The following is a 14,016-nucleotide window of genomic DNA, read 5'->3' as shown; positions in this document are numbered from 1 at the left end:
TAATGGCTGATACCTGAGCCCTTCCTGAATGAATCTTCTTTGTCCAACTTCTAGAAAAACTCATCATAGAAATTAGGAGACCAACAAAAATCTATGAGTTTGTTAATTATCTGCATAGACAGTTCAAGTCCTTAAGTGGCAGAGATTCCTATTATACATTTGAAGACCTCAATCAGGAACAATATCAAAAATACTAAATTAATACTGAGTTAGTAAAAATGTTAAATGGATAAGGCCTTACCTTTGTTAGTGGCTCCTTTCTTTGAGTTAGATGTTTCAGACATAGTGAACTAGGTAATGCAGCAAGTTCCTTGCCATTGGTGTCTCCCTGCTCTGCCTTAAACAGGGCTTGCAGAGACACTGAACCCATCAGCCAATTCCCACCTGCTGCAATCAGGTTGGTGTGGAGCACTTTGTTTTTCAAGCATGGAGTCCCTGTGGTTGGCTAAGAAGGCCTCAAGCCCAGCTGTAGTTCTGTCCTAAGAAGTCCTTTCAACTCCAGCATACTCCAGTTTGACCTTTTTTATCAGTCTGGTATGTTGTACAGCGTGGGGGCTGCTTACTGCCACATCCACATGCACCTCATCCTCAAACTGCAGCGAGGCAGCCCTGCTGGGAAAGGCCAGCCCCTGCTTTGAGTGCAGCACAGAGCTAGTCCTGGGCCTGTGTCAGAAGCTGATAAATGAAATAAAATCCCAGAGATTCCTGGGCATTGAAGAGAATACCTGCTGCCACTCACAACACACAGAACTTAACAACAGGCTGTGTTTTCCATCAGGAGGGCTGACTCTCTTTGATGGACTTTGCAGAGCTGCCCTTTGGGGACAGTACTGTCCAATGTGCTGGTGAGGCTTTGCCCCTAGGTTTGTGCCCTCTGCTGCCTGCAGCCTCATGCATGTCGGTCTGTGCTTCTGTTCCATGTGGTGCAGCCGGCAGCTGCCATCGCTGGCCCCCTGCACAGCCACTGCAGGCCCAGAGGGGCTGTCTCATCCAATCCCTCCTCCTCAAATGAGAGGAAGATTCCTTCTGAGCACCCCTATTTCAGGGAATGCTGCTTGTTAGTTCACTCTAGAACGTAAATAGGACAGCGTGCTTGTCACAAAAAATAACACCAATGGGGTTTAGTGTTCACAGAGATCACAGCTGACATGTCAGAGCCTGATGCTTGAAAGAAGCAGGGTTTTCCTAGGAATGTGCAATGCATTGCTATCAGGAAGCACTGGTGCCCTAAAATAGCCAGGCACTAGGCTTGTGTGTATTTTAACAATGTCATGATAAAAAGATTCTGAGAAGCCTTTAAATGTTGTTTTTCTTACAACTTCTAAATCATTTCATGAATTATAAACTGGTACACCCTTTTCTTCCCTTAATGCAGAGGCTTTCTGCAGCCCAAACCACATCTCTTTCACAAATCCTCCTCAGACCTGCACCAAAATGTCCATTTAACAAAAGGCATTTTGAAACCCTTTGCTTGTCTCATCCTCCTCTCTTCCCTCTAACCTCCTTCTGTCATCCCCTGTTACACTCAGCCTGAGTGCTGTGGGGCAAGGACACATCTCTCTAATTGTGTGGGCTCACCCACTTGAAGAGCAGGACAAAACACACATACACTGCTCCAAAATATGGACAAGAGTCATTATTTCATAGCCCCTGCCCCCAAATAGTGATAACCTCTGGTACTGTGAGCAAGAAGCCCTTTCTTACCTTGTAATAAATGCCATTTTTAAGCCAAGAAATAAGGGAAGTTGCTGACATCCCCTTCCTCCACAGCCTTTTCTTGATGACACTTAAGAATCTTTTGGAAGTCTCTTTCTAAAGAGTTTCCTGGTCTTTTAGTGAGATGTCAGTTTCACCTTTAAGTCTGTTATTGGCTCTGACTCTGCCATAATTGAAGATAAAAATAACATCCCAGAAACATTAGCCCATATAAACACATGGTCTACAAATAATTCAGTAAACATGACATTGGCCTGCACTGGCAGGAACACAGAGCAGCCTCTGCTGTTCAGCTGCTACTGAGTTGGAGAAATATTCTTCTCATCACTGTGGTGAATCTTGTCATCGTAGAAAATGTTTATTCCTCTTACACTTGTACCATCAGCTATGGAGCGGCGGAAGGAGAAAAAGTAGATTGATACTTTCTTATTTTTTGCAATAAAGGATGAGGAGTGAGAGATACGCCCATCTATACATTTATACTTGAACTTAAGGAGATGGTTTGTGAGTTACCTGGTGTTGCAGCCTGATTAGACTTTATCTTTCTCTTCTTCCTGTGACCTGTATTATACCCATTTGCTATCTGCTCATCTGGTACGAGTATCAAATGTTCCTATAGTATTTGCATCAATCAGCTGGAAAAAGAGTGACTATTCAGTTATCATTGGATCATTTTAGTTAGTAGGGTGCTTTTATGAGTACCAGAAAGCACTTAAAATGGAAAAGCCTTTTTTGGTACTGATTAGAGTCAGCTGCCACATCCAGCACCACAGGCACCTTCCTGAAGATGAAGGCTTTGGCAAGGATCATCTTTTAAAGCCAAAAGCACATCTTCACTAACAGCCTCAGAGACAGGAATTGTGTCTCCAGCTACAATTCACAGGTGTGTTGTTTGTGGGCATTCCTCATACTTTCCAGAAACATTTATCAGCAAGAAATTAGTATCTGCTCTTCTTATACTCTTCAGTTCTGGGAGGATGAAATTCCTGCATGAAAGGCTGATCATGCTTCATTTCTGCACTATAATTGGCTCCCTGAGGCAAATGTAGAGTCACAGCAACTACAAAGAAAAAGTAGGGTATCAAAATGCAGAGCTCTTCCTCTGCTCACCTCCGAAATCGAGGCTGACAGAGGAGCCAAATTAGGGAGAAATGGGTCCATTGTTCTGTACTTAGCTTCATTGCCACACATGTATTAAAGCTACTCTGGGCTATTTCATTTATACTGTTTTCAAGTGCACAGATCCAATAATCAAAGACAATGCAAGTTGAACTGCCAGTCCCATTCTTTGCGCACTCAACCTCTCTTAACATACCTGTTTTCATTATGATGCTTCAAAAGTTTGGACACCCTATCCATCATAGTTGTACCCCTCTGCCCCTGCTCCCCACTGTTTGTTGCAATTTAAAAACTCTTTTCCATCTTTCATGTAATTCAGCCACTCCCCATTTGCCTCATCCAGTCTTTTCTTGAACACCTGCAGGGAAGGTGACTCCGCCTCCCCCATTTGCCTCCCCACCACCGCCCCAGGCAGCCATTCCAACGCCTGAGCTGGATTTTCCCCTTTGAACTTCTCCTGTGTAACAGCTGGTGGCTTGTTCAGATGACCACTTGCTGACTGCTGTCTTTCACTTCCCTGGCTGCTCCGGTGGTCCTGCTTTTTCAGGCCCAAAATGGCAAAGGCAGCTGAGATAAAATGCAGATAACAGCTGTGGAGCCCTGCTGCTGCACCACAGACCTGCCTTCCCCAGCCCTCATCACATCTGTATCATCTGTCTGAGAGATGATTTAGGCCTTCTCACTCTCCTTGGGACAGGGGCACGGCACAAGCACGCGCACAGCTCCACAGAGCTGACCCAGCTCGGAGTAATTCAAAGTCACAAGCTGGAACTGATTACGAGATTACAAACCCCAAATCAGCTGCCCTTTTGAAACTGGAAAAACATGCAAGTTCTCTTCCACTCTTCCCAACCGTAACCCAGCTTTTACGGGAACAAAGTTTTAAACCAAGCCTTCACTTAAACAAGTGCAACTTCCCCACAGGCCCTTCCAATGCTCTGTTGGGAAAGGAAAACCAAGTAGCCAGTTCTGTAGCACCAGTAACTACTGCTAATTCAGTAGTAAGGAGCTTCCCCTCATGACCACTTAGAGAACTGAGTTCCTCCTTTTGGGGATGAATAATTGGCATTTGTGCAAACACCACAAATAAGGAATCTTCACATGACCTTTATTTCTCTTTAGTTTTGTAAGCAGTTGGGATCCAGCTAAACAAGGTCAAATTGCAATCCAATAAACGTTTTCTGTTAAAAAGTATTTGGAGAGGTCTTTCTACTGCAACACTTTCTACTAGCAAAACGTTCATTAAATATAGTGAATTTTTAAACAAGATTAATACAAAGCTGGTCCTTGAGATAGAAACCATCAGCAGAAGGATGTTATGCTAATAAAATCTTCAAACAGGAGCTTAAAATTGTACAAAGCAGAGACCTTGTATTTAAGCAGAACAACTGCAGCAACCTATTTTTGAGGCATTGGAACCTCAGTGTAATCTCAAAATAGCAAATGAAACAACCGAAAAATAGCATCAAAAATTGAAGTTACTATAGTCCTGTGGTTAAACCACTGAATTCAAAATAAACTTCTCTTTAATCAATGACAAAACTACCACTGTGCTTTGTGTGTGTGAAATCAAATGGTTTAAACTTGAGTGCCTTCATCCCAATTAAATGAATATTTAAGTGATGTAATTTTTCCCTTCTCTGCAATGTTCTGCCAACTGAGTAATATTTAGGCATAAAAGATGCTTTTGAACCACTTTAGGTGCACATCTGATACAGAACACAGTCCTTTGTACAGCATTTTGATTTTAAGACTAAGGAAAATTATCAAGCACAAATCAGTCAAGGGAAAAAACAGCACATCACTTACAGAGCTCTACCTCTTGCTTTAAAACAAGAAAAGCAGGGGGATTTACAATGTTTTTCTCACCTTGTTTCCAGCTTATTCAACCACTTCTAACTAAGAATGAAGGTGGTTAAGAAGAGAGAAATCACTCCTTCCTACATGTGTAAAAATACTGAAGTACTTGGAGAACATTGGCACAGAAACTATATTACATGTACATTCACTTGTAAATATTTTTATGTAGCTTCAAACATAAAAATGTTGGTAATTTCACAGAATTACATTAGGTATAACTCCCACAATATGGTTACTTGTATGAAAAAGACGGTCTGTTAAGGTATTTTTGTTATGGAAAGTCGTTTAGTGACATTTGTTGGCCACGGACCCCTGTGTACAATTTCAGTTCTTTACCACAAGGTATTTCATAACAGTGAGGAAGTGGTGCAAAACTACCTGGAAAAGGTCAGGAGTTAACATCTAATTCCAGTTTTAGTGATGATAACCACTGACCAAAGTACTTTTACCTGCCTTTTCGTTTCCTGTTTTTCTGTCTTCTGAAGCCCCCACAGCGACTGATGAACTGTTGGTGAGCAATGACCGAATAGAAAATTGCATTTTGTACTGGAATCATCCGCCTCGCAAATCCACCGTGGGGTTTGTTTACCCTCTGTGCCTGAACTGGTATATGATTTGCTTATTGCATAAAGATCTGTAAGGGTTAATAAAATTCAGAAGAGAGTATCATCAGTGAGTGTGCTCCTGGAGAAAAAGAGATGGGTAACAGCCATCTTATCTAAGCTTTCCAACTTCAGTTTCAACCTCCTGGTGTCAAAATATCATTTTTATGACACTACAAGCCTAGTGACAAAATAACATCTGGCACAACAACTTCTCCAGAAAAGCTACATGGACAAGAAAGTACTACATCGTAAAATATGACCGAATGGAACACTTGCCCTGACCCAGGCTCAATGCTGGCTTGGTGTGATTGGCCATGGAAAAAAGTATAACTTCTGTCCCTTTCTACTTTTTAATTTAAAGTGTAACTCTAGGACAGCATTTCCCACTACGTACAGTGAAAGGAATTTTGCAGTTTCTGTAGGTTGAGAAGTCTGGGCCCTGTAGATACTTAAAACATTAAGATACCAGAGTGCTAAGGAGCAAAGTAAGTCAAAGAAATGCAAAAAAGAAATGCTGAGTTGAGCAATGGATTAGTGGTGGGGATTATCAAAATCTGTTCTTTTGTCTTGGCAAAGTGTCAGCCACTGACAGGGTTCCTTGAAAGCAGCTCTCATTCGCAGGAGCAGTCCATGTCCAGTGCTGCCCCGTCGCTGTCGCTGCAGCCCTGCGGCCCTGGCGCGCAGCCCCCGCCCTCTGCGGCCTCCCCAGCAGGGCAGGCGGGCACGCCCTGGCTGAGGCAGCCCTGCCCAGCACCGTCACCAGTGTCACAGCCGGCAGGACACGTCTCCGCTGACGCCCCGTCGTGGTGAGCACCACCACCACCTCTGCCGTTGGTCCCGGCTACCTCATCTCCCAAGTCTATGACTTCATCTGGCTGCTGCTCTGGATCAGGCTTGGCTGCTCTTGAGATTTGTGCTTCTAAGTTTCTCGTGTTCTCTGTGACTTCAAATTCCTGCTTGTCCTGTGCCCTTTGCTTCTCCCTAGTACTTAACTTAGCCTTTGTGGAATTCTTCATTTTTCTGTTGTGCATGTCTTCTCTGGAGAACCTCCAATGAAACTACAAAGAAAGGATCCAAATGTTAAAGACCATTACAGGCAATCTCATGTGGACATCTCCTTTCCTGAGTAGACATGTTTTGATCAGTTGGTTTTAATTCAAAGACTAAAGGGTTTGACCAGAAAGACCCAAGATTACAGTAAGTTGCCTGATCAAATCAGATGGCCTAAGATGATTTCTGCCCACACAGATCTCTCTGTTACACAGAGGAAGGAGAGCTTGATGCTTTCGGCTTCTGCTGTTGCGTGTGCCTGGTGGGTTCCTCTCAACACTGTGTGGAGGGGAAGGATATGCCAAGCTGCATAAATGCAGATAGAAGAAGCAATCCTATGGCATTATTCCAGTGCTTTTCACCGGGTTAACAGCAGAACTAACACCACACCCACGACTATACCCAAACAGTAAAACATTCTGAACCATCTGTATGAATGTCTTTTGATGAGAAAGCATGAGGCTGCTACTTGCAGCACTCCCAGAGGACTTGCCACAGCCACCATTTCAGAACTGTTTTAACTACTATTAAAAAAACAGAAAGGGAACTCGCAGCACCTTGAAATACTAATTTGACAGGTATAATGTATATAAAGGCTGACAAATATGTCACTATTATATCTGCTTTGTTTGTCAAAAAATAAATCAAGGCTTTCCCAAGGAAAGCCAGACCCCAGAGTCATAGAATCACAGCAGGGTTTGGACTGGAAGGACCTCAAAGGTAATCTAGCTCCAGCTACCCTGCCATGGGCAGAGACTCCTCCTAGAAGACCATGCTGCTCCAAGTTCCATCCAACCTGGCCTTCAACACGGCCAGGGGGTGGGGCACCCACAAGTTCTCTGGGCAACCTGTGCCAGTGTCTCAGCACCCTCACAGTCAAGAATTTCTTCCCACCATCTAATTTAAACCTGCTTTCTTTCTGTTTGAAGCCATTACCCCTTGTCCCATCACTACACTTCCTGGCACGGAGTCCCTTTGCGACTTCCCTGCAGGCCCCCTTCAAATACTGGAAGGCTGCTGTGAAGTCTCTGTGCAACCTTCTCTTCTCCAAGCTGAACAGCCCCAACTTTCTCAGTTTGTCTTCAGGAGAGGTGCTCCAGTTCTCTTACCAACTTCAAGGCCTCTTCTGGACTTGCTCCATGGTTGCAAGTCACCGCTAAGCCACCCTACATACGTTTGCTAAGTACTTTTGAATGTGCACAACCATTTTTTCAGGAGTGTCAGTTGCTGATGGAAGCTCAGGAATGGGTTAGGAGGCAATATTTGGATGGCATAAATAATCCCATCAGGATGTTCAGCAAACCCAGCCATGTTCAAAAAAGCCATTTTCTCCAGTGAAACTGGGTCTGTGCTGAAGTTGGCCAAAAGATTTTGTATTCATAAATTGATCTAGCTATTTATTCCTTCATCAAAAAGCCATTCAACCTTATTATTAGATTACAAAGCTGGAACAATATGCTTTCCTCCTGGTAGGCAGAATTTAATGTAAAAGGAGAAGAGGAAAAAAATAAAGAAGCTGGCTTTCACAAAACTCTTCTCAGTTTTTACTTAAAGGAAGTTATCTTTCACTTCAATAGCACTGCAATTTAGAGAAAGAGGAACAATAACATCTCAGTTCTAGAGCTCAGCTGTTTAAAATTCAGACACCTGAGTTTTTTCCTCTTTGATTTGCAGAAGTGTTGGGCACCCACTACTCCACTTAACGCTCTCTTTGACCGAATGTGATAAAGATCCAGCTGTAGGAGGCTGTGTGTGTGTGCATATGTGTACGCAGTCAGGCACGTTACTCTGTTACAGTTACACCCTTATTTCACAAAAATGAGTTCAGCCAGTTTCTGAAATAAGCATCAGTTCTGTATAAAGTGAATGAACACCTGAATGAACCTCATTCCTGACTGAATATATTACACTAACTACACTACTAAAAAGTACTTTTCAGTGAAGAGAGAAGTTGTACCACTCTTTGCATATTTCCTTTTCTGTTCCTCTGACTACCTTGAACAGCAGGTCATTGATGTGCAAAGATAGGACAGAACATTTTCCATCAATGCAATATCCTTTTAATGTTATCATCCTATTTCCCTCCTCTGAGGGTTATCTATAAACATTTTAGACATGCCATAGCTTAAGTTTAAAAAATCCCTGATAGCCTGGGATGTTGTATGTGCAGAATATTCAGCAACTTTTAATCAAATGCTTGAGTTGGCATCTTTGATGTGACACAACAACCACTTAGAGATGTTGAACCAGTCTTACATCCCTTTACAGAACTCTAATCAAGGTGTGTCATCCTTCCTTGACCTTTAGTATGAAAATGTGCTGTAGTGACTCTTTCCCTCAAATATGCCTGTATATTTAACACTGCCAACAAGCAAGCCCTTTGTTTTGTCAACCAGCCATTGTTAGATAAGTTTTTATAACCTGGAATGAAAGAAACCTAAACAAAGTTTTAAGTCATCTGGATGGTATGTATGTGTTATCATAATACAAGAAATCAGCATCATACTTCTTTCTCTGTTTGAGGATGAACAACCACATATGGTTTCCCATCCCTTCCACTAAAACCACACACAGTGGTAGGAAAAGAATGGCCAAATACAGGCACCCTAACGCTCATCCCAAGATCCCTTTAATCATGTGAAAACAAAGAGAGAAGACAAGGAAACTGGGCTTTGTAACAAGTTCACACAATATTCTGGGCTCCAGCTCTGCTAATGAGAGAGGGTAAATCCTAAATCTGTCACACTCCCATCAGTTCTCTCCTGCTTCAGTCAGTTCAAACACTCCCCTGGTCTGCACTGTATCAAAAAGACAACTTTCACAGAACCAGGCTCCAAAACAGTGAAGGCTTCATAGATGAAAACTATCTGCAATTATCCAGACTGTTGGGTAAAATGCTTCTGGTGCTCATCTCTGCTCAGCATTTCCAATCTCCTGTTGCAGCTCAGCCTCAAACACCGACTCCTGCAGGTGACATTGGGCTGGCAGCACTCACCAAAGCCCACAGAGCCAGAACAGAAACGAGGCTGCATTAGTTAGAAACCTCATTGTCACAAGGTTCCAGAGATCTTTTCCCTACTTCATCTGGCTCTCCTGATCCCTTGCATACTGAAAGAGCAAGGCAAATCTGACCACTGTAGGAAGGCCATCACTTTCTCAGTTTCAAGTTCCTGTATTTCTCTCTCCAGCTGTATGGCATGACAGGTTTGGGCAGGGGTTTCCACAGCTGTGTGTTTAAAAATGGAAGTGGGAATACATACATGCATCCACATCCATACATCATTAGCTGTCAGACATGCCTTTGGATCATTTAGCTGGGTTCTAGAGGCTTTTCTTGGTTAAATGGCAGCAGAATTCATTAATATTCACGCAATAGAAACACCAGCCAAGATCATGTCTACACTGTGCCAGGTTCTACCACAACAGAGTGAGAGAAACAGAAAAAGAGAGAGAGAGAGAGAGAGAGAGAGAGAGAGAGAGAGAGAGAGAGAGAATGCAGAAAATGGTGTTGGTTCCATCTTACAGGCACTGAACATGAGAGAACTTTAGCTCTAAATGGAGGTTTATGGCTGGTTTACATGAAGAAAAATCTGTATTTCTAATGCTGCTGTGAGTTCAACAGAGAATGAAATCTAGGAGCTTTGACATCAATTGAGCATTTTTTGTTTCTTTCATTTTAACAGTTCCATTCCTTGTGTCTCGCCAGTGAATGGCAGAAACATTGAATAGGCCATTTTACCTCTATGGGAAATCAATTTCTATATAAAAATACGACCAGCAAAACCCAAAGAAACCAGAAACTCAAGGTTATTTACCTTAGATTCTTTCTTCTTTGCTTTCTGGGGCAAAGAAGGTCTCTGAAGAAATACAATTTGCTTTGTAGATAAATTCCCCTCCCTGAAAAGAAACAAATGCACACTCCTGAGAATGAATTAAATTCACATCCAGCATCATTCAAAGCGAAAATCCATCTGAGTCATTTATTTCTGCAGGTCAAAGAAGAACAAAATGAAGAATGATCCTCACATTGCCTGTCCCTGGTGTCTCTGAGCAGCCTGGTATTTTGGGGGGCAGGGAGAGGGGAATGTTCAGACTGATAGCGCCTGTCAGCCTGTGACACAGTTTTGCTGAATGTTTTAGCATTAGTGTGTAAACACAGAATAAATTGTTTGGAACAGAAAGGAAGAAACCCAGGAGCCCCAGTGCCTGTGTCTCAGCAGCAGCGGAGTGTTCCTTCCCTGCTTCCCTCCCTCCTGGGGCACTGATCTGGAATGGGGCTGGGTGCTCCCTGTAGGTCTAGAGCATGGCAGGAGGAACAGCCACCAGCTGGGTGCCCTTCTGCACTGACCTCTGCTATTCAAGGTATTAGTGGGACACAGAAGGCTGGAAGAGAAAGAAAATTACATATATATATCTCTTTAAGAGTCAGGGATTACAAATCATAACTGTGATTTTCTATTCATCCTTATATTTAAACATTTATGTAAAACTTAAATACAGTTTTTCCCTCAACACAGATGGCCTTTTACTTTTTAGGTTTTTATGTGTAGGAGTAGTCTTCATCCAAATCTCATAAAGAGCTGGGCGTATTTTTACTCTTTTAAGATAAAAAATCATGACATATATATTGGTGTATATATATATATATATAAATATATATCCCTGACCAGTGAAAATTCGGAAAGCACCATCTTCATGATTAACAAGTGGTACAATTGTTTTTCACCAGTTATGAGGATTATTTTTAAGTGATTTGCATTTATATTCAAAAAGGCAGACTATAAATAATAGCAAAGTTGACCACAGAATTATTATATCTGCACACAAGGCTACTAGAGCAGTGACACACTAAATCTCACAGGGTTCTGCTCAGCTAGACTGTATCAGCAGCATTAGACAGACATCTATTAAGAATAAAATTACTTTTCTTCAGCTAGATAACTTCTCACTCCAAACATTATCACACATTTTGTCTTTGCTCTAAGGACGTCACTGAAGATCCAGAGCAGGAATTTTACAGTCATGGCACTGTCTCACTGAGAGGCAGAAACAACACCCAGAAAATTCATGCAGAAACCACACTGCCACCTTGCAATCTTTCTGCCCACCAGACCTGTGCTTCCTGCCACATGTGGTTTGTGATGCTCAGAAAACCCCGAGAACAGCTGCAGCAGGCCTTGCACGGAAATCCACACTGACTGCACAGGGAATTGCTTGTGCAGCCCGCGCTGCTTGTACAGCAACTTCCCTGGCCAAAAGGCAGCACCCACCCCTCCCTACCTGTTTGTCTTCACAATGGGAGTAGGAAGCACGCACGTCAGCTGCCAGCCGTACATGGCAAGGGAATTCAGCAGCGGAATGTAATCTGTCTGCACTTCAACTCCCTGGGGAAGGAAAAGCAACAGTTGGCATCAGCACTCGGAGTGCGACATTCAGCTCCACACCAAAACAGCCTCCGAGAAGAAACACACGTGTGGGTTTGCTCAGAGGGAGAAAGGGGTTCTGCACTGAAGTGAGTCATGTTTTATGTAAATCAAAAACGTTCAAAAACATGAGACAAATGACTGACCGCCCATACATCCCAAACTGTTAAAGGAGTTTGTTTAAAATGGTAAACATCTGTGATCTTGTTCTTACGCTGCCTGACTCATCCATCTAGCTTTAGATCGTTCCAGATCTGAACAGGATAAATTTGTTGTAGGTTATCAATTATCTCCTCCCAAGAAAAATTATGTTCAAGTAGTTAAAAAATGACAGCATTGCTTTCCTCGGATTCTGCACTTGTTTAAGCTTCAGGAAATCCAGAATATCTGCACTGAAATCAGTTGTTTGATCAAAAGGAAAATAGCCAACAACAGCAACAAAAGATATAAGTACGAGTCTGTTCCTTTTATCGCCCACAAATACGCATCGCTGCCTTCTTATTTTGAATCAGGAAATCTGTGGGCGAGACGAAAAGCTTTGCCTTTCAGTGCAGGAGTCTGGCTCCTGCTGCACATGTACCCAGCAGAGCTTTGCTCATTCCCTTTCAACTAAATGGCAGACCCTGCAATCCACACAGAAAGAACCACTGGTGCTTTCAACTAAGATTATTCTAGTGAGGTGTCTAATTGCCAAGACTGCTAGTAATTTAATGAATAGGTGCCACAGCATATTTACTAGCTTTTAATTTTAATAAACACAAAGCAGACAAATGGTAACTACTAGTCTCTACAAATATAACTAAATTTGATTGGAATAACAATTACATTTGCCAAAAAGCTCAAGCACTTACACTGGTTTCACGTGCACAGAAGGATTTTTAACTGCTAATTCGCAACACTGGGGAAGGCACAATAGTTTTGCAGCTCCAGAAAATCCATTTATTCCACAGTAATGAAATAGTCATTTGATCAGAACTAATCCAAATCCTGCTGTAGTTATTTCAAGGTATTTTAGTGAATTCAATCTCAGCTGTTCCTTTCTTCTAACAAATGTAATTTAGGTCACTTATATCTTTATAAGTGAATGGCTGCCTGCCTTTACCTATTAAAAACCTGATCATGACTATAAGTGCAAATAGCTGAAGAAGCTGTATCAGTCCTGCTTAAAAGGAAAATGTTTAAAATCTCTACCCCAGAAAGTGCCTGCAAGAGAACACTACTAATGTTACTTCTGCACAGAGGCTTGTGGGGGCTGAGAGAGGTAGTGCTCCTTTAAAACATCACCCTCTACAAACTGGAATTTGTAACTCTGGGAGAGGAATGAGACACCCTGTGAGAGAGGGGCAATACCACACGGCCCTTAACTCATGTCCACTGGAGCAATCAGGACTTATCCTGCAGCCATAGAGTCAGAGTCTCCTTTGACTCCCATTTCCCTCTGCAAGACGGGTATTTGTGCACTCTTTCCAGTTTTTAAAATAGAGCATCCAAGGGTAGTAGGAAAAAATCATGACATATCTAGATGTCTTTAAGATGTAATGTCTCAAAAAGATGTACTAATAACACAGTGAGATTTATGAGATTGGTCAACAACGCCTTCAAAAAATAAAGATGAAAATATGTAACATGATGATTAAGAATAAGGTCAGAGCATCCACCATCACAAGCTCCCACATAAAAGGACCTGTCTAAAACATTCCCTCCATCAAACAGTGTTTGGAAAGTAAAAACCAGGAGTTCACTCATTTAAAGGAGGGAAGCAGATCAGGAAAGACTGGCACAGCAGAGCTTGTCTGTGCCCTGAGGAACATCTTGTGTTGTAAAGAGGATTTCTATTTTGAATTCATTGCCTAAGGTGGGTGATTAGCAGGGAGAACCTTCTTCTTGCATCAGGATGTGCAACAAATGTCAGAAATCAGAGGGAGATTACGACAATGAGGAAGGACATCAATACCACATAGAGCTCATCTGGCTGCTGTGGAAGCCAAATTGTTTCAGGGACATGCCATCACTCCTGCCACAGCCCCCTGTCCCTGCAGGCTCCGAACAGTGAGACAGGGCTGGCTCTGGACCTGTCTGACTTGTCAGGATTAAGCATCATCTGCAGCAGATGATGGTGTATTTCACAACCCAGCAGTGCAGAAAGGAAACAAGCAGGTAAGCACGTTCAAAAGTTACCAGAAAATAAATTTAAGTAAATTAGGCCTTAAAAAATGGTGGTTTTTAGATCTGGCAATGTAACA

The 14,016-nt window shown here is 42.4% G+C and overlaps 1 protein-coding gene across 1 annotated transcript in view; it reads right to left on the bottom strand.

Moving 5' to 3' along the window:
• Nucleotides 1-3,922: 3,922 nt before the first annotated feature.
• RFTN1 (raftlin, lipid raft linker 1) overlaps nucleotides 3,923-14,016 on the bottom strand; it is a 96,239-nt gene continuing 86,145 nt past the window's right edge. The window contains exons 8-10 of the mRNA XM_063409342.1: nucleotides 11,631-11,734; nucleotides 10,166-10,247; nucleotides 3,923-6,358 (exon numbers count right to left, since the gene is read on the bottom strand). Coding sequence (XP_063265412.1) covers nucleotides 5,912-6,358; nucleotides 10,166-10,247; nucleotides 11,631-11,734 — 633 coding nt within the window. The 3' untranslated portion in view covers nucleotides 3,923-5,911. The remainder of the gene's footprint in view (nucleotides 6,359-10,165; nucleotides 10,248-11,630; nucleotides 11,735-14,016) is intronic.

This window comes from Prinia subflava, chromosome 1, assembly GCF_021018805.1.
Source record: "Prinia subflava isolate CZ2003 ecotype Zambia chromosome 1, Cam_Psub_1.2, whole genome shotgun sequence".
Classification (NCBI taxonomy): Eukaryota; Metazoa; Chordata; class Aves; order Passeriformes; family Cisticolidae; genus Prinia; species Prinia subflava.
Note: the sequence above shows the minus strand (reverse complement) of the source record. Positions and strands in the feature narration are given on the sequence as shown.